At 44.3% G+C, this 18,151-nt stretch overlaps 1 protein-coding gene across 6 annotated transcripts in view; it reads left to right on the forward strand.

Moving 5' to 3' along the window:
* The window catches only part of adam22 (ADAM metallopeptidase domain 22), a 430,588-nt gene that overhangs the window by 247,544 nt on the left and 164,893 nt on the right, over positions 1–18,151 (forward strand). For all 6 annotated transcript variants that reach the window (XM_068013002.1, XM_068012995.1, XM_068013011.1 and 3 more), the window contains exon 14: positions 115–166. In XM_068013002.1, the coding sequence (XP_067869103.1) occupies positions 115–166 (52 nt within the window). The remainder of the gene's footprint in view (positions 1–114; positions 167–18,151) is intronic.

Genomic DNA, 18,151 nt, shown 5'->3' on the forward strand with positions numbered 1-18,151 from the left:
ATTTAAACAAAAGGTGTTTTTAATGCAGAATACCATTCTTCATACCAATCTTTGAAATGATTAGAAATATGCTAAATATATATTGCAGATATAAGTAGTTTTTTTTTCTTGCAGGTGATTGCAAGTGTGAAGATAAATGGGCTGGGTGCATAATGGAAGATTCCGGGTAGGAAACCATACGCTGTATACCTGTACTAGAATTCCATAGAAAACAGTAGCCATCCTGTTGACTGATTTCTGTGAGAAGTAACCTGGTCATTATATTTCATCTTATGAAGAAAGAGACTTGCAGTTATATAACGTGTTTCATGACCTCAGGTTGTCCCAAAACACTTTACAGTCAATGAAGTATTTTTAAAGTGTCGTCACTGTTGTAATGTAGAAATCGCAGCAGCCAATTAGCACTTTTCTATAAACAGCAATTTCTTTTATTCATTCACAGGATGTGAAAGTTACTAGCAAAGCCAGATTTTATTGGCCATCCCTAATTGCCTTTAATTGAGTGGCTTATTGGCCATTTCAGAGGGCAGTTAAGAGTCAACTACATTGCTGTGAGTCTGGAGTCACGTACAGACTGGGTAAAGACAGCAGATTTCTTTCCGTAAAGGATATTAGTGAACCAGATGGGTTTTTATGATAATCCATTAGTTTTATGGTCATCATTCCTGATCCTAGCTTTTTAATTTAGATTTATTTACTTAATTGAATTTAAATATCTCAGTTGCTGTGATGGGATTTAAACTCATCTCCGGATCACTAGTCCAGTAACGTAACCAATGCACTACCCTAACCCATGTGATAATCACAAATAATCATTTTTAGTGCTGTTGGTCGAAAGATAAATATTGGCCAGGGAACCCGGCAGAAATCCACCTAAAAGGGCAGAGGGGGCTCAGTTTAACATCTCATCCAACAACAACATCTATGATAGTGCCACACTTCCTCAGTACTGCACTGGGAGTATCAGCCGAAATTACATACTCAAGCCACTGGAGCAGGATTTGAATCCACAACTTTCTGACACAGCAGCAAGAGTACTACCACTGAGTCCTGACTGAAACTTATGATTTAGTTTCAAATAGACTCAGTTCTTAGAAGACCCAGAAACAGTTTGCTTTAAATACTTTATTTACAGCTACATTCTTGGAGGGATGGTGGTGAAATTGGTCTACACCAACGCAAGTCTGACCTACAACTATGAAATACCTTAGGATGTTTTACTACATCAACGTTCTATATAAATGTGAGTTGTTATTGTTGTCACAGTATTCAGATTGTTAGACAAATTGTACCATTCTGTGTGCGACATCTGAGTCATGTGGAGATTAATTCCCTCACACGACTCTATTTGTTCAATTATGTTACTCTACAGATGTGCCATGTGAAAAAAGACAGGCATTTATATAGCACCTTTCATGACCTCAGTACATTCCAAAACACCTTGCTGCCAGTGAGGTACTTTTGAAGTGATAAGAGTTAGGTTCACTTCAGTGACTGCTTACATGGTGTGATCCAGGACTGTTTATGTGAGTCTGATTGCATGGCTCTCAAAGCTGCTATTAGCTGGTTCATTGGTTTTTGTCAGAAGCAGTTGCTTGGCTGCTGTCCTCGTCAAGAAATAAGTGTGCCATGGAGACAGGGAAAAATAATTAGGAAAAATGATAAAGAAGAATGAAAAGAGCTGTTTACCATCCACTGACCTTAGAGAATCATTTATTGGCACAGAAGGAGGCCATTGGGCTGATCGAGTCTATGCCAGCTCTCTGTAGAGCAATCCAGTCAGTCCCATCCCCTGCTGTATCCCTGTAGCTCTGCAAATCTATTTCCTTCAAGCGCTCATCTAATTTCCTTTTGCAATCATTGATTGTCACTGCTTCCACCATCCTCATAGGCAGCGAGTTCCAGGTCATTACCACTTGTTGCATTAAAAAAGTTCTTCCTCACATCCCCCCTGAATCTCTTGCCCAAAACCTTAAATCTGTGTCCCCTGGTCCTTGTATCATCAGCTAATGGGAAAACATTTTCTTTGTCTACCCTATCCAAACATGTTATAATCTTACCTCTATAGAATCTCGCCACAATCACCTTTCCATCGAGAAGAACAGCCCCAGTTTCTCCACCTAACCTTGTAGCTAAAATCCCTCATACCTGGAACCATTTTGGTAAATTTGGGGCTGAGTGGCCTACTCCTGCTCCTAATTTGTATGTTCGTATTTCCTCTGCACCCTCTCAAGGACCCTTGCATCCTTCCTAAAGTGTGGTGACCAGAATTGGATGTAACACTCTAGTTGTGGCTGAACCAGAGCATTATAAAGGTTCAGCATAACCTCCCTGCTTTTATACTCAATACTTCTATTTCTGAAACCCAAGATCCCTTATGCTTTTCTGACCACTCAATATGTCCTGCCACCTTCAAAGACCTTTGCACATACAACCCCAGGTCCCTCTGTCGCTGCACACCTTTTAGAACTGTGCCATTAAGTCTATATTGCCTCTTTCCCATCCCTTCTGCCAAAATGCATCACTTCACACTTGTCTGTATTAAATTCCATTTGCCACTTGTCGGCCCATTCTGCTAATCTATTTATGTCCTGCTGCAGTCGAGTTATATCATCCTCACTGTTTGCCACTTCTCCATGTTTGGTACAATCAGCAAATTTTGAAATGTTACTCACTATTCCAATATCCAAGTCATATAAAAGTGGTCCTAGCACTGACCCTTGGGGAACACCACTGTCTCCTCCAGTCTGAAAAACACCCATTTACCATGACTTGATGTTTTCTGTCCTTAAGCCAATTTTTTATCCAAGCTGAAACTGACCCTCCTATTCCACAAGCCTCAATTTTGTTAACCAGCTTTTTATGTGGTAGTTTGTCAAACAATTTCTTAAAATCTAAATAGACAACATCCATTGCTTTCTCTTCATTAACTTCTCTGTTACTTCATCAAAAAATTCAATTTGATTAGTCAAGCATGATCTGCCTTTCGCAAATCTGTGCTGGCTCTCCTTAATTAGCTCAAACCTCTCTAAGTGCCTGTTAATTGTTTCTCTGATTATTGTTTCTAAAACTTTACCCACCACTGGTGTTAAACTGATGGCCTGTAATTACCAGGACTGTCTTTACTCACTTTCCTGAGCAAGGGTGTCACGTTTGCCACTCTCCAATCCTCTGGCACCACCACCGTACTAGGAAAGATTGGAAGATTATGGTAAGCCCTTCTGCTATCTCCACCCCGACTTCCTTTAGCAACTTTGGATGCAGGCTACACGATCCAGGCAACTTATCCACTCTAAGCATAGCCAGCCTTTCCAGTATTTCCTGCCTCTCAAGTTTCACCCCATCCATTACTCCTACTATCTCCGCTTCTACCGATATTTTGTCAGCATCCTCTTCCTTACTGGTGCAAAGTACTCATTAAGTATTCTAGCATTGTCTTGTACCTGTAAGCATATATCACCCTCTTTGTCCCTAATAGGTCCCACCCCACCTCTTACTATCCACTTATTATTTACATACTGGTAGAAGATTTTTGGCTTCCCTTTTATGTGGACTGCCATTCTGTTCTCATATTCTCTCTTTGTTGTATTTTCCTCTTCACTTCCCCTCTCATCTTATTGCATTTGATCTGGTTCTTACTTGAAGGATTCCCCTGACATGCATAATACACTCTCTTTTGTTGATTCATCCTATTCTCGATCTCCCTTGTCATCTAAGGAGCCCTGCCTTTGGTTCCCATACCTTTCTCCTCCATTGGAATGTACCTGGCCTGTACCTGAAGCATCTCTTTCTTAAATCACAGAATTGTTACATCACAGGAGGCCATTTGGCCCATTATCTCTGCACTGGCTCTGCAAAGGAGCAGTTTACCTAGTGCTACTCCCCCACCTTCTCCCCATAGCCCTGCACATTCTTCCTTTTCAGATAACAATTCAATTCCCTCTTGAATGCTTCAATTGAACCTTCCTCCACTGCACTCTCAGGCAGTGCATTCCAGATCCTAACCATTCGCTGCATGAAAAAGTTTTTCCTCATGTCGCCATAGCTTCTTTTGCCAATTATCTTAAATCTGTGCCTTCTTGTTCTCGATCCTTCCATGAATGGGAACAATTTTTCCCTATCCACTCTGTTCAGACCCCTCATGATTTTGAAGACCTCTATAAAATCTCCTCTCAACCTTCTCTTCTCCAAGGACAACAGTCCCAACTTCTCCAATCTATTTATGTAACTGAAATTCCTCATCCCTGGAATCATTCTCGTGAATCTTTTCTGCACTCTGTCTAATGCCTTCACATCTTTCCTAAAGTGTGGCGCCCAGAACTGGATGCAATACTCCAGTTGAGGCCGAACCAGTGTTCCATACAAGTTTAACATAACTTCCTTGCTTTTGTACACTATGCCCCCATTAATAAAGCCTAGGATACTGAATGCTTTATTAACTGTGCTCTCAACCTGTCCTGCCACATTCAATGATTTATGTACATGTACATTCAAGTCCCTCTGCTCCTGCACACCTTTAGAATTGTGGCCATTATTTTATGTTGTCTCTCCGCATTCTTCCTACCAAAATTAATCACTTCACTCCTCTCTGCATTAAATTTCACTTCCACTTGTCTGCCCATTCCAACAACCTGTCTATTTCCTTTTGAAGTTCAACACTATCCTTCTCACATTTCACAATGTTTCTAAGTTTTGTATCATCCACAAATTTTGAAATTGTGTCCTATACACCAAGATCTAGGTCATTAATATTTATCAGGAAGAGCAAGAGTCCTAACACTGACCCCTGGGGAACTCCACTACAAACCTTCCTCCTGTCCAAAAAACATCCATTAACCACTATTCTCTGTTTCCTGTCACTCAGTCAATTACGTATCCATGTTACTATTGTATCTCTTATTTCACTTTGCTCACGAGTCCATTGTGTGGCATTTTATCAAGTGCCTTTGGAAGTCCATGTACACCACATCAACAGCATTACCCTCATCAACCTTCTCTGTTAAATCATCAAAAACTCCAGCATGCTGGTTAAACACAATTTGCCCTTAGCACATCCATGGTGTCTTTCCTCAACTAATCCACTTTTGTCCAAATGACTATTGATTTTGTCCCAAATTATCATTTCTAGAAGCTTCCCCGCCACCAAGGTTAAACTCATTGGACTGGAAACATACTGCTGTAGAAAATTTCCTGGACATATTCTAGGAACTCTTGCCCCTCACTGCCCTTTACACCACGACTATCCCCGTCTATATTTGGATAATTAAAGTCCTCCATTATAATTATTCTATAATTCTTGCTCCTCTGTGTAATTTCCTTGCAAATTTGTTGCTTTACATTCCCACGAGTTGGTGGCCTATAGACTATACCAAGCAATTTTTTGTTCCTTAGCTCTAGCCTAGTAGATTATGTCCTAACCCCTCTGGGACATCCTCTCTCTCCAGCACTGCAATGTTCTCCATAATCAATACTGCCACCCCACCCCCTTTCCTTTCTTTCCTAGCTTTCCTGAACACCTTGTATCCAGGGATATTTAATACCTAGTTCTTCCCATCTTTGAACCAGGTCTCTGCTTTAGCCACAACATCATATTTCCACATGGAAAACTGTACCTGTAACACCATCTTATTTACCACAATCTGCACATTCATATACATGCACAATAACCCTAATTTAAATTTTATTGCTTTCTCGCTTACTCTGAACCCACCAAATAACTTACTATTTCCTACTCTAGTACTATCTGTCTCTCCCAGTATTCTGTACACTTTGGTATTCCTCTCAGATATTACTTTCTGATTCCCACACCACTGCCAAGTTAGTTTAAACCCTCCCCAATGGCACTAGCAAATTGCCTTGCAAGGAAATTGGTCCCGGCTGTTTGGGTGCAACCGGTCCAGCCTGCACAGGTCCCACCTCCCCAGAGCTAGTCCCAATGTCCCAGGAATCTAAAGCCCGCCCTCCTGCACCATCTTTTCAGCCATGCATTCATCTCATGCATGATAGAATATTCCTGCCGTATGCCTCTTCTCAAATCCCATCTCTCCCTCATTCGCTTATCAGGCATGATGTGCAAGCTGCAGATTTTGCGACCATGGATTTCTGGTTTTCCATTCCACCCACCCCCTTCCTTCACCCCAACCCTCCCCTTCTGCATTTCTGCTTTCAGATACCCAAGAACTGCCATCATGCCAACCAGTGCAGCCTCATGAGGAAAAACGAGAGCTACAACTGAACTGTAATGAAGAAGCATCATCACTTGATCTGACACTCGCAACCACCAGCTCAGATACTGTACCTTAGAGGGTGGTATAGAGTCAGGATCAGCATGTGGTGAGTGACCCGGCACAAGTGGGCTGCAGCAAGGCCAGGTGGAAAGGAAAGCTTGTGTTCCAGCTCACTGCAGGGCGAGGTCGCATACAAGTTCTGATGCACAGGACTCAGATGAGGACTTCGCACTGGAGACCGCTGATGGTTTGTGCACACCGAGGTGCTTGGTGCATTGGCAGACCTTCCAGGCAGCCTGTTGTCACTGGAAAGGATCATGGAGCTGTGTGCAGAGCTTGTAGCCCCATCCTTTCCAGCATAGGAGTGGTAGACAATTCCATGACAGCATTTCCACACCCACCCAAGATGCAATGTCTGGTTGCCAATGTATCAGCTTTCCATTGCCCAGACTGAAGTCATCCAACCCCTCAAAGCTGCAGTGGAAGCTTAGACTGAGGTCAAGAGATCCATGCAAGCTGAGACTGCTGACATCATGGCTGTGGATACCAGTGCTCAGGGGCCATGCAAACTCTCATAGCAGTCTAGCAATCTGTCCTCCAACAGATTACAAGGATTGCTGAGGCTCCATTCCAGGGGGACTGCCAGTGGCTCCCCATGGTTCATGAACCTGCTGGCCTCCTCAGGATGACACCATTTGTACACCCACCACTGCCACTCCACCAGTGCCCTTACTGTTGCCTTTCAGCCAGTCAGCCCAGACCGATGCCAAGGTGGCGCTGTCTAAAGCCGATCTAACAAGGCCTGGAGCTGCATGAGGTCATCCTGCGAGGCCATGTGCAGTCTTCCCCAGTGAAAGTCAGAACTTTCCACCAACAATACTGCATGCAACCACTGGGATAGCACTGTGTCGGAGCACAAGGACAGGCAAAGGCACCCACAAGACAGACCCTAAGGGAATGCACTAGGATGAATATTCTAGATTTGTATTTATTATTGGAAAAGTTGTTATGGAATGATTTTTTTTTGTTGGTGGCTTTTATTTCAGGCTTTTGGCCAAGAGGATGCTGTAATAGTTTGTAGCAGATGGATTGAGAGGTGGGGAATTGTGAAACAACTGTGATGTTGGGATGAAATCTTGGGAGAACTGGAGTATCCCCTCACGGACATCTTGTTCAGAGTGAACAGGTCCCAGATACCTCTGCCCTTCCTCCTCTTCCTCCTCCTCCTTCTCCTCCTCCCCTTCCTCCTTCTCAACCCAAAGTTAACGCCAAATGCCTGGTGGCAAGAGCTGCGCCCTCATGATAGCTAGGTTGTGGAGGACAAAGCAAATCCTGACGGACTTGGACACGCACTCTGCTGAGTACTGGAGGGTGCCCACCAAGTGGTCCAGGTAGTGGAACTGTTGTTTCAGGATGCCGATAGTTTGCTCTACAGTGCTTATTGTTGCTGCATAACTCATGATAGGCTCATTGTCCACATGTAGTCAGGGGTTGGCTGGGGGGTGGGTGGTGTCCTTAGTCAGGCAGGTATCCCATGTCACCCAGCAGTTAACATCTAGTTCTTTGTGGTGGTCCAAGGATGACGAATATAGTTATATAAAAGCAAAATACTGCGGATGCTGGAAATCTGAAATAAAAACAAGAAATGCTGGAACTGCTCAGCACGTCTGGCAGCATCTGTGGAAAGAGAAGCAGAGTTAACGTTTCGGGTCAGTGACCCTTCTTCGGAACTTTATGACAAATATAGTTGACTGACACAGGCTGAAGGCATCATGGCTGCTGCCAGGAGGGCAGGCATTCACTGAGAGGATTTTCTGGTCATGGTTGCACACCAACTGGATGGTGATAGAATAGTAAGCCTTGCGGTTACTGAACATCTCCCCATTAATATGTCCGCAGAGCCACATGCGTGCAGTCGATTGCACCCTGCACCATCAGGAATTCCGCCAGCTTGACAAATTCATGTGCTCTCTCCTCCAGCTTCTCTCTGCAAAGTGATAAGAATATGAAATTCCCTTTCCTTCTATGCAGGGCCTCTGTCACCTCCCTAATGCATCAATGGACCACAGCCTGTGAGATGTTGCTGATGTTGCCTGCTCCTGCCTGAAACGATCCAGTGGTATATAAATATAGCGTGACAGTGATTTTGACAACCACTGGCAGTGCCGTCCTTGCCCTGATGTGAGACTGCAGTTTGGGTTGCAGAAGGTGGCACAGTTTAATGCTCACATTCTTGGTGAAAAGCAGGTGTCTCAGAAATTGCCCCGGGCAGAGGTAGAGGTAGGGGGCGACCCTTTGTGCTTAGGGTATTCTGCTTGAGTGCCCTCCTTCTCTCTGAACACAGCTTCTCCTCTCTGCTGCCTGTGCTGAATTTCCAAGTCATGCTGCAGCCCAAGAAGGACTGCAACTGTAGCCCACATTACTGATGCAGGTTTTCACCTGGCAGACCAAACAACTCTTCTGACCTCCTTTGCAGGATCCAGCATTACTGCCTTGAAAATCCAAAAGATCAGCAAAACTCCACCAATAACACAGTGCAGTACTTACACTAACACGGCACCTTCAAAAGCAAATCAAATCTGTAAGTTGGATGGTAGCCCTTTAAATAGCGCCAGTTGGGGGTCCCTCGTGCAACTGAAAGCATGTTCAGTTGGAAGTGATTGTGAGAGCAGTGTTAACTAGACCTATGCGGTCGAAAATTGTAGATCATGCGCCAAGTCAGAGTTAGTCTCTTTGACATCATGATCTACCCACTCTGCATGATTCCACATGCATTCTAGCCAACGTTTTTTCAGTTCAGCTGCGCTACAGAGGCCAATTTCGCGGCCATCAGTTTTTTTCTGATTTATATTTATAAAATACTGGTTTGAAAAAGTTTTTTGCATTCAAGGCACTGTGGAATATTTTCAGATTATTGGCTTACAAAATTCCTGTTGTTTGAGGTAAACACCAGTAGATGGCATAGCGTCCCCATCTCTGTTAATAAAGTGTAGTAATTGCATTCTACCATGTACGCTAAATGATAAATAGTCCTACCGTCTAACAACTGCCACAAGGTGGAGGCCAGGTCTTACTGTTTTAGTATGAGGTCAACAAGCCATCTTCTTGATTCTTTACCCACTGCCCTTCTGCTTTCGTTTAATGGAAAATGGGAATAAATTTTCCCACCAGAATGAACTACACTGCCTCCTCTTCACTATGGACGTCCAATCTCTCTATACCTCCTTCCCCCATCAGCACAGTCTGAGGGCTTTCCGCTACTTCCTTGAACAGAGGCCCAACCAGTCCCCATCCACCACCACCCTCCTCTACCTGGCTGAACTTGTTCTCACTTTGAACATCTTCTCTTTTAACTCCACTCACTTCCTCCAAATAAAAGGTGCTGCTAAGACTACCCGCAAAGGTCCTAGTTATGCCGGTCTTTTTGTGGGGTATGTTGAACATTCCTTGTTCCAGTCCCACTTAAGCCCCCTCCCCCAACTCTTTTTCCCGGTACATTGACGACTGTATCAGTGCTGTTTCCCGTTCTCACCCCAAACTGGAAAACGTCATTAACTTTGCTTCCACTTTCCACCCTTCTCTCAACGTCACATGGTCCATCTTCGACACTTCCCTTCCTCAACCTCTCTGTCTCCATCTCTGGGGATAGGCTGTCTACTAATATTCATTATAAACCTACTAACTCCCATGGCTACCTGACTACACTTCCTCACACCCTGCCCCCTGTAAGAACTCCATTTCATTTCCCCAGTTTCTCCATCTCCGACGTATCTGCTCTGATGATGCAACCTTCCACAACAGCGCTTCTGACATGTCTTACTTGTTCCTCAACCGAGGATTCCCCCCTCCCCCCCACCCGCCACCGTGGTTGACAGAACCCTCAACCATGTCTGACCCATTTCCCGCACTTCTGCCCTCACCCCTTCCCCTCCCTCTCAGAACAATGACAGGCTTCCCCTTATCTTCACTTTCCACCTCACCAGCCTCCACATCAAAAGGATCATCCTCCGCCACCTCCAGCACGATGCCACCACCAAACACATCTTCCCTTCTCCTCCCCTGTCAGTATTCCGAATGGATTGTTCCCTCTGTGATACCCTGGCCCACTTCTCCATCACCCCCGACACCTCGTTCCCTTCCCATGGCATCTTCCCATGCAATCGCAGGAGATGTAATACCTGTCGTTTTACCTCCTCTCTCCTCACCATTCCAAGACCCCAAACAGTCCTTCCAGGTGAAGCAGCAATTTCCTTGTACCTCTTTCAATTTAGTATAATGTATTCGCTACTCACAATGCAGTCTCCTCTACACTAGGGAGGCCAAGCACAGATTGGGTGACCACTTTGCGGAACACCTCTGCTCAGTCTGCAAGCATGACCCTGAGCTTCTGGTTGCTTGCCATTATAATTCACTACCCTGCTCCCATGCCAACATTTCTGTCCTTGGCCTACTGTAGTGTTCCAATGATCCTCAATGCAAGCTCGAGGAACAACACATCATCTTCTGATTAGGCACTGTTCAGCCTTCTGGACTCAACATTGAGTTCAACAATTTCAGAGCACGACTGCCTTTTTTAAATTTTATTTTTCTTTATTTTATTTTTTAACCATGGGCCTGCCTTAAACATGTTTTTCAAGTTTTTGTTATTGGACAGAGCTGTTCATTATTCTGCCATTAACACTCTCTCTGGACTAATGATTCGTCTTTTAATATAACGATTAACACTTCCTTTGCCTTTGCCCCGTGACTTCTTTGTCATTTAATCTCTCCTGCCCTCTGCCCTATCACACACCTTCCCTTTTGTTCTCCCCCCCCCCGCCCCTCCCCTCAACCCCCCTCCTGCTTCACTTGCTCAAAACCTATTACATTTCTAACCTTTGCCGGTTCTGATGAAAGGTCACAGGCCTGAAATGTTAACACTGTTTCCCTCTCCACACATGCTGCCAGACCTGCTGAGTATTTCTAGCACTTTCTGTTTTTATTTTGAGTTATACATGTGTTCAGCCACATCTCTAGTTCCTCTGAATCTAGTTCAGGAGATGTATGCAGCATCACCTAATCAGCAGTGTACAGATATGTCAGGCAGATCAATGAGGCATTATTCATCAGTCTAAACAACTTTCTTGCATTTGCCATGGAAAACTGTCAGCTGTTTGACAAGATGCTGCAATTCTTCCTTATTGCTGGATTCTCCAGAGTTGGTGGCTTTATTAATGACATCCCTATGGCCATCCAGGTCCCTATACACAAAGCCCCATTATTAATGAACTGCAACAACTTCCATTGAGTCAATATGCAATTTGTCAGTGAACAGAAATGGAATTATTCAAGTGAATTCCCACTTCCCAGGTAGCAGACATGATTCCTTTATTTTAAGAAAGTGCCTGGGTTATTTGAAGGAAAAGGCAGAGTTGAAAAATAACTTCTAGGAAATAGAGACTACACCCTTCTGCCTTGGCAGCCTTGAATTTTAGATTAATGCAGATACAAAAGGACACACATGTAGCCACAAGGAATATCATTATGCATAACAAAGGCATTTGAAACAATGTGACACTTGAGGAAATATATTATAGGACAGCACTACCAAGTTCATCATTGCTGCATGCTACACAGCTCTGCCATGCAGAGAGGCCCAACCATAGAGCAGGAAAAAGAGGAGGCACATTTACAACTCCTAAGAGCAGGAGACTGCTCATCACCATGAAGATACCCCTACTGAAACGCCTTCACAGCAGCAAAACATAGTACGCCAGGCTCTCAAAGATGAAAGTGCCTGAGCTCATTGCTGAGTGCCTGAGCTATCCTATTGTCATAACAGCTGTGTGAATGTGATCACTATTCAGTAGTCCAATACTTCGTCACCAGCATTATTCTCTGCTGTACTTCAGTTACCATGATTGTTCATCCTTTGATGTGCTAAAATAAAGTGAACCCAAATTTAATATTCTAGCACTGATGATTTATATGCACCTGGGGTACTCAAAATTCCACAGACCCTTTCTGAAGTGTAGCAGGGAAGTACTTCTGCCTGTCCCTTTTCTAGGCTGGTGACTCCATCCAAAATATCAGGGCACACTCTAGCTGCAATCGATACAAAGGTTTGGCATTCAGTGTGCACTCTGGTGGAAAAGTCATGCCTTTCCCCAGATAAAGAGTTTGGGTGGCTCCTGTATCCCTAAGTATAATGATAGCTTTACCTGCCTCTCTTGAGGGATAAGGAGTTACTTTTCCTTTTGACAAGAATTCCCTATAACTCTCAGGTATCTTGCTCACGTCTCCCACATTCACAGTGGTTTTTGTACTTGGCCTTACAGCTGCAGTCAGAGCTACAGCCTGTTGTACATTCGGTCTCTGCATTCGTCTTGTGTAACCCAATAAGTCCCATGGGTTTACCCCGCAACTTCCAGCATTCTACACGAAGGTGTCCCAGCTTCTGATAATGATAACACTAAAGCTTTCGGACCTCACTTCCACCCTCAGCATCTTCCTTTCTGGCCTGAGGAGGGGATCCCGGGGCGTTCCCAGCTATCCCTTCTTGTCTTCCTTTCACCCTCCCACCTTCTATCCTTCTCAGGTTTATGGGGGTGTCAGACAAAAGGTTTGGGCTTATAAACAAGCTTGTAATCATCAGCGATTTCTGCTGACTGTCTGGCAGTTGAAACTTTTGGTTCTCTACATGGGTTCTTACCAATGGAGGGAGTGAATTTTTAAATTCTTCCAAGAGAATTATTTCCCTAAGGTTCTCATACGTGGCCTCTACCTTTATTGCCTGCATCCAACGATCAAAATTAATTTGCTTTACCCTCTCAAATTCTATATAAGTCTGCCCGGGCTATCGCCAGAGGTTCCGAAATTTCTGCCTGTACATTTTAGGGACCAACTCATAAGCAGCAAGAATAGCCTTTTTTGCCATCTCATTATCTGCAGAAGCCTCCTCAGAAAGCATGGCATAAACTTCTGGCCATCAATCTGTTTTGCATAAGAAGTGTCCAACTTTCCTTTGGCCACTTCATCTGTCTTTTCCTCTTTTCAATTATTATTCCCCCGGACGAGCCCCCAGTTATCTGTTACGACAGAGTTGGGAGGACGGCACTGTCTTTTCTAGCACTACTTACAATTGCACGTCGTCAGCTTTTGGGTTATCTGGGATGAGCCCCCAATTATATGTTACAACCAAGGTGGGAGGAATCTTTTTTAGTCCCACTTCTCGGCAGGTCACAGCGTATATTTTAAAAATGTTTACCCCATTACCATATCATATACCCTACCCTTTATCCCAGAATAAAATACACCAAACCAGGTTTCTTTAATAAACAACAAAATAATCAGTTTATTATCAAACAAGACATATCCAGTAACAAAGCAAAGCATTAACACACAGATTGAAATATGAAAGTTTCTTTTTTAAATTCCCCACACACACACTGGAAAAAAATACAGAAATTCTCTCTGCACAGATCTGTTACAAAAAAAGACAAGAAAAGAATACCATGGCAGAGAAGATATGGGAGGAAGTCAGTTGTCCCTTCAGGTCTGGTGTCTGGGTATACGGAGTCAGGTCATTGGGATTGTTTCTTAAGCAATTCTTTTAAGGTGGTGTTGAGAATTAATCTGGCAAGTTATTCCAGCTTCTCAGGAGAGATGCAGCACCAGGGATTTTAGCTCTCCCACGATGGATCTTTGCAGGGTTTCTTCAAAGAGGTAGAGAAAGAGGTGAGCTGGCTGATTTCTTTTTTCTTGGCAGACAAAACACCAACTGTCTTCAATAAATAAGTCTTCAATACCTTCCCCAAACAGAAAGTCAATCTCCTGACCTCCATAAGCCTTGACACCTGGCTTCTCTGTACACATCTTCCTCAGGTCACCAAGATTTCTGTTGTTTATTGAGCTTAAAGCACATGATTTCCAGCACAGGTTGTTTGCAAGCAACATCTCAAGTGTTCTTTCAGTGAACCTGGTAGAAAAAACACATCCATGGAATCTTTTCAGTTTTAACACAAGGCCTCAAAAAATAAAATATTAAAAAATGGAAGCACTTTCATAACACAAGGCACAAACAAAAGTTATAGCTGCCAATCAGGAGGTAACAGTGCACATCCTTCTGGGATCAATTACAATATTCTTTCACTGTAGGCCTCACTTAAGGCTGACAGCAGAACCCATGGCTATTCTCACCAGGGATTCCACTGCTGGGCCAGGGTCTGAGACTTCCGCAGACTTCTGCACTTAGGCACTTCCCCATTCCCCCACCCCTAGCCATCCATCAGCAACTGCTGCTGGGACGTGGAGGATCAGGTATAAGAAGCATCCATACCCTGGATCAAGATTTCTGATGCAGGGTAAATTGAGCTGAAACCCAGTGGATTCACATGGAGAATCGCAATGGGTGGTGGAGTGGTGGTGGTGGGATGTAGGGCCTGTCATCTCCCAGTTGCTCAGCGATCTTCCTGGTGGCAGGATAAGCTGACGACGGCCTTCGTGCCCAGAAGCCAATTGAGGCCCTTACGTGGCTTATTAATGGCCAATTAAGGGCCTGTTCCCACTGTTGCTGGGATCTTACTAGGTGCGGGGGGAGCCTCTTACATGCCGGGAGGATGCCTTGTAAAATGAGGTACCCTCCCTGGGGGTTTGGGGGGAATGGAACCCTCCTTCATGGGCAATTAATGGCCTACAGAGGACTCCCACCAGAAACAACTTTACCCCCAGGACTCCCCTCCCTCTGGACTGCACGGCCACCCCCCCACTGTCCCTTGCCGGGCTCTTCCGGACTGGCCCTGGCAACACCACCTCACCGAGCTCTTCCAGGGTTCCACCGCTGAGCCTGGGTCTGAGGCTTCCTCAGTACCGGCATTGGCCACTGCTCCCAGTGGCGCTGCCCATACTGCTGAGCTGCCAGCACTCCAATTGGCTGGCAGCTCTTGGCGGTGGGATCCCTGTCTCTTTAAAGTCTTTAAAGGGGCAGGGATCCACCTCCTAAAGCTTTAATTAAAAAAGACCGGAGGATTGTTCTGGGTGGGGACACGAAAATGCAGAGGTGGTGTTCCCTCTGTCTTTTTGGCTGGGCCCCAGGAGCCCCGCCTCCAGCACAAAATCCATCCCTCTGAGTGACACTGAGTGGCATGCAGTACTACCTTCTTCTGTGCTACTGGAAGCTCTGTTTGGTTCTTGGGGTCGCCCTGTAGAAATAAAAGAGGAAACATATATTAGAATTGTAGCTATAAAACAAATAAGTCCAAATTTTAACTACTGGCTAGGAACCCTGCACACAGGGATGAGGCAGATGGCAAACGGTACAGCTTTCTGCGTTGGCTCCATCGGACATCCGCCCAAACCTGACGGGAAGCGATAGCTGATCAGTGGACGGGAGCGGAACTTGAATGAATGGTCCCTAGTTTTCATGTGAAGGGGTTCGAGGGTGAAGGTCGCTCATGGTCAGGGAAGTGGAAGGAAAGCCGTGGATAGGAAAAGTTGATAAGGAAGCTAGACAATAAATTTGAAAAAAACATACTCTTTGGGGTCTCTTCTGGCTTGGCTCCTCTTACTGCTAGGCTTCCCTGTGCAGGCCCCTGTTTAAAATTTCAGTCAGGTCTCGTTATATTATTGGAGCCCACCTGCATTTTTAAAGAATGACCCCACTCTCTCCTAGAGGGCGTACCTCTTGCCTACTCAAAAGATCAGGTTAGGATTGCAGCCCACAGGAAGGCAGCAGGATTGGTGTGGATAAATCAAGTCACACAATCTATTTTAATTGCCCACTCACCAGGTTCCTGCTGGGAGCGCAGGGTTAAAGTCAGACTTATTGTAATTACTAGGCAATAAACATCTTGGGGTTGTGCTTAAGGATGTGTCTATATGAGTGAATAAGACAAGAAAAAATAAGAACAAAATGAGAGTATTAGCCAGGATTATGAGATGGAAGTCTCTGACTTCACTTGCCCCACTCCCTCTATGCTCTAGATTGCTAGAATTGTAACAGTGACCTCTTCAAGTGCATTAAGGGCGGAAAGTTTCTGGGGCTTCAGTTCATTCAGGTTTTTGCCTTCCAATGATGTGCTGCCTTGTTCTCCAAGCAAATAAATAATTTTGAGACATTGGAAGTTTGAAGTGATAACCAAGGCCTATTCTACGTCCCAGTGTGTGTGAATAAAACAACCCGCAGCATGCATCTAGGTGTCATTAGAAGTTTGTTTTGTGAGCTCAGATGTAAATGCAACAATAGTTCCAATTTTAAGTTGCAGCCAGAAAGTTTGCCCTGCAGTGTGGGCATGTTAGTGAAGCTAGAAAAGAGCTATAAGGTTGTGTGAGTGCTTTTCAAGTAGCCTTGGGTTGTCTGGGATATACTTGCATTGGAGGCAATTCAGAGAAGGTTTTCTAGGTTGATTCCTGGGATGAAGGGGTTGTCTTTTGAGGAAAGGTTGAGCAGTCTGGGCCTATACTTATTGGAGTTTAGAAGAATGAGAGGTGATCTTATTAAAACATATAAGATTCTGAAAGGGCTTGACAGGGCAGATTCTAGGTGGATGTTTCCTCTCGTGGGGAATGTAGAACTAGGGAGCACAGTTTCCAATTTAAGATGGAAATGAGGAATTTCGTCTCTCAGAGGATAGTTAATCTTTGGAATTCTCTACCCCAGAGAACGATGAAGGCTGGGTCATTGAATATATTCAAGGCTGAGTTTGACAGATCTTTGATCTACAAGGAAGTCAAGGATTAGGTGGGTCAGGCAGAAAAGTGGAGTTAAGGCCATGATCAGATCAGCCATGATCTTACTGAATAGCAGAGCAGGCTCAAGGGGTCAAATGGCCAACTCCTGCTCCTATTTCTTATGTTCTTACATCAGAAAACTCATTCAGACATGTATAGTTTGCCCATCTAATGTTGAGCTGTATGGGATGGCAACCTTCTTCATTGCTTCTTGGTCCTCTGGATGATGGACACCGCTTTGACCCCTTCTGCCAGCTCCTCCCACTCAGTCTTTCCTGCTTCCTGTAGGGAAGCTTCGCTTCTATGCCAAACATGGAAACATCATTTGGCCCAATTCAAAAAGGAGCAGAACTACTTTATCATTGTATGATGGAATTCTTACTGGGTGCAATATTTTGCAAAAATTTCTTGCTTCTAATCTCCTTGCTGCAAAAAGAAATGGCCTCCCCTTTAAGATTTATAGGTGTGCTGGACATTGCAGCTACCTCTTTGGCAAGATCACAGCGGTAATTAATCAGCGTTCACCCTAGAAGATTTATGTGGTCCATTGTTCTTATTTATTATAGAAATCATAGAAACTTTAAGGCACAGAAAGAGGCCACTTAGCCCATCGTGTCTGTGCCGACTGAAAAATTATCCACCGATTCTAATCTCACCTTCCAGCACAGCTTTATGAGCACAATACAGTAAAAGCTTTGTTATCCGGCATGCGCCGGACCTGAGAAGTGACAGAAAATCAAAAATTCTAGTTAATCGAGAGTCGTACTACCAATGCAGTAATTTTAATTTGAAGAGCAATTATTATGTGCAAAGAAAATGATATACAATACAGAAATCCTGAGGCAGTAAAGATGCATAGAATTCTTGAGGGACAGTAAATTTAATGTATAGATTACATTAAAGCACGAGATGTAGAAGGTGATGGGGAGATAAATCGTGATACTGCATAAGCACAGCAACGCAATGAGTTTGACTGCTAGCAGCACCACTAGGTTGACTATCGACAGCATCACTAACTACAGTACAGTAATGCCGAGAACAGTCGATTGCACTCAGCAAAACATAGCATTGTGAGACAAGCCTCGGAAGATTTCAGCAATTCTGGATAATAGAGCTTTCAGCTTGGTAAAGTGCCAGATAACAAAGCTTTTGCTGGATCTACAGTGGTCCACCATCCTCCAGTGTAGAGTTGGAACATTTATGTTGAGGTACAAAGC

Source organism: Heterodontus francisci, chromosome 2 (genome assembly GCF_036365525.1).
Source record: "Heterodontus francisci isolate sHetFra1 chromosome 2, sHetFra1.hap1, whole genome shotgun sequence".
Taxonomy (NCBI): Eukaryota; Metazoa; Chordata; class Chondrichthyes; order Heterodontiformes; family Heterodontidae; genus Heterodontus; species Heterodontus francisci.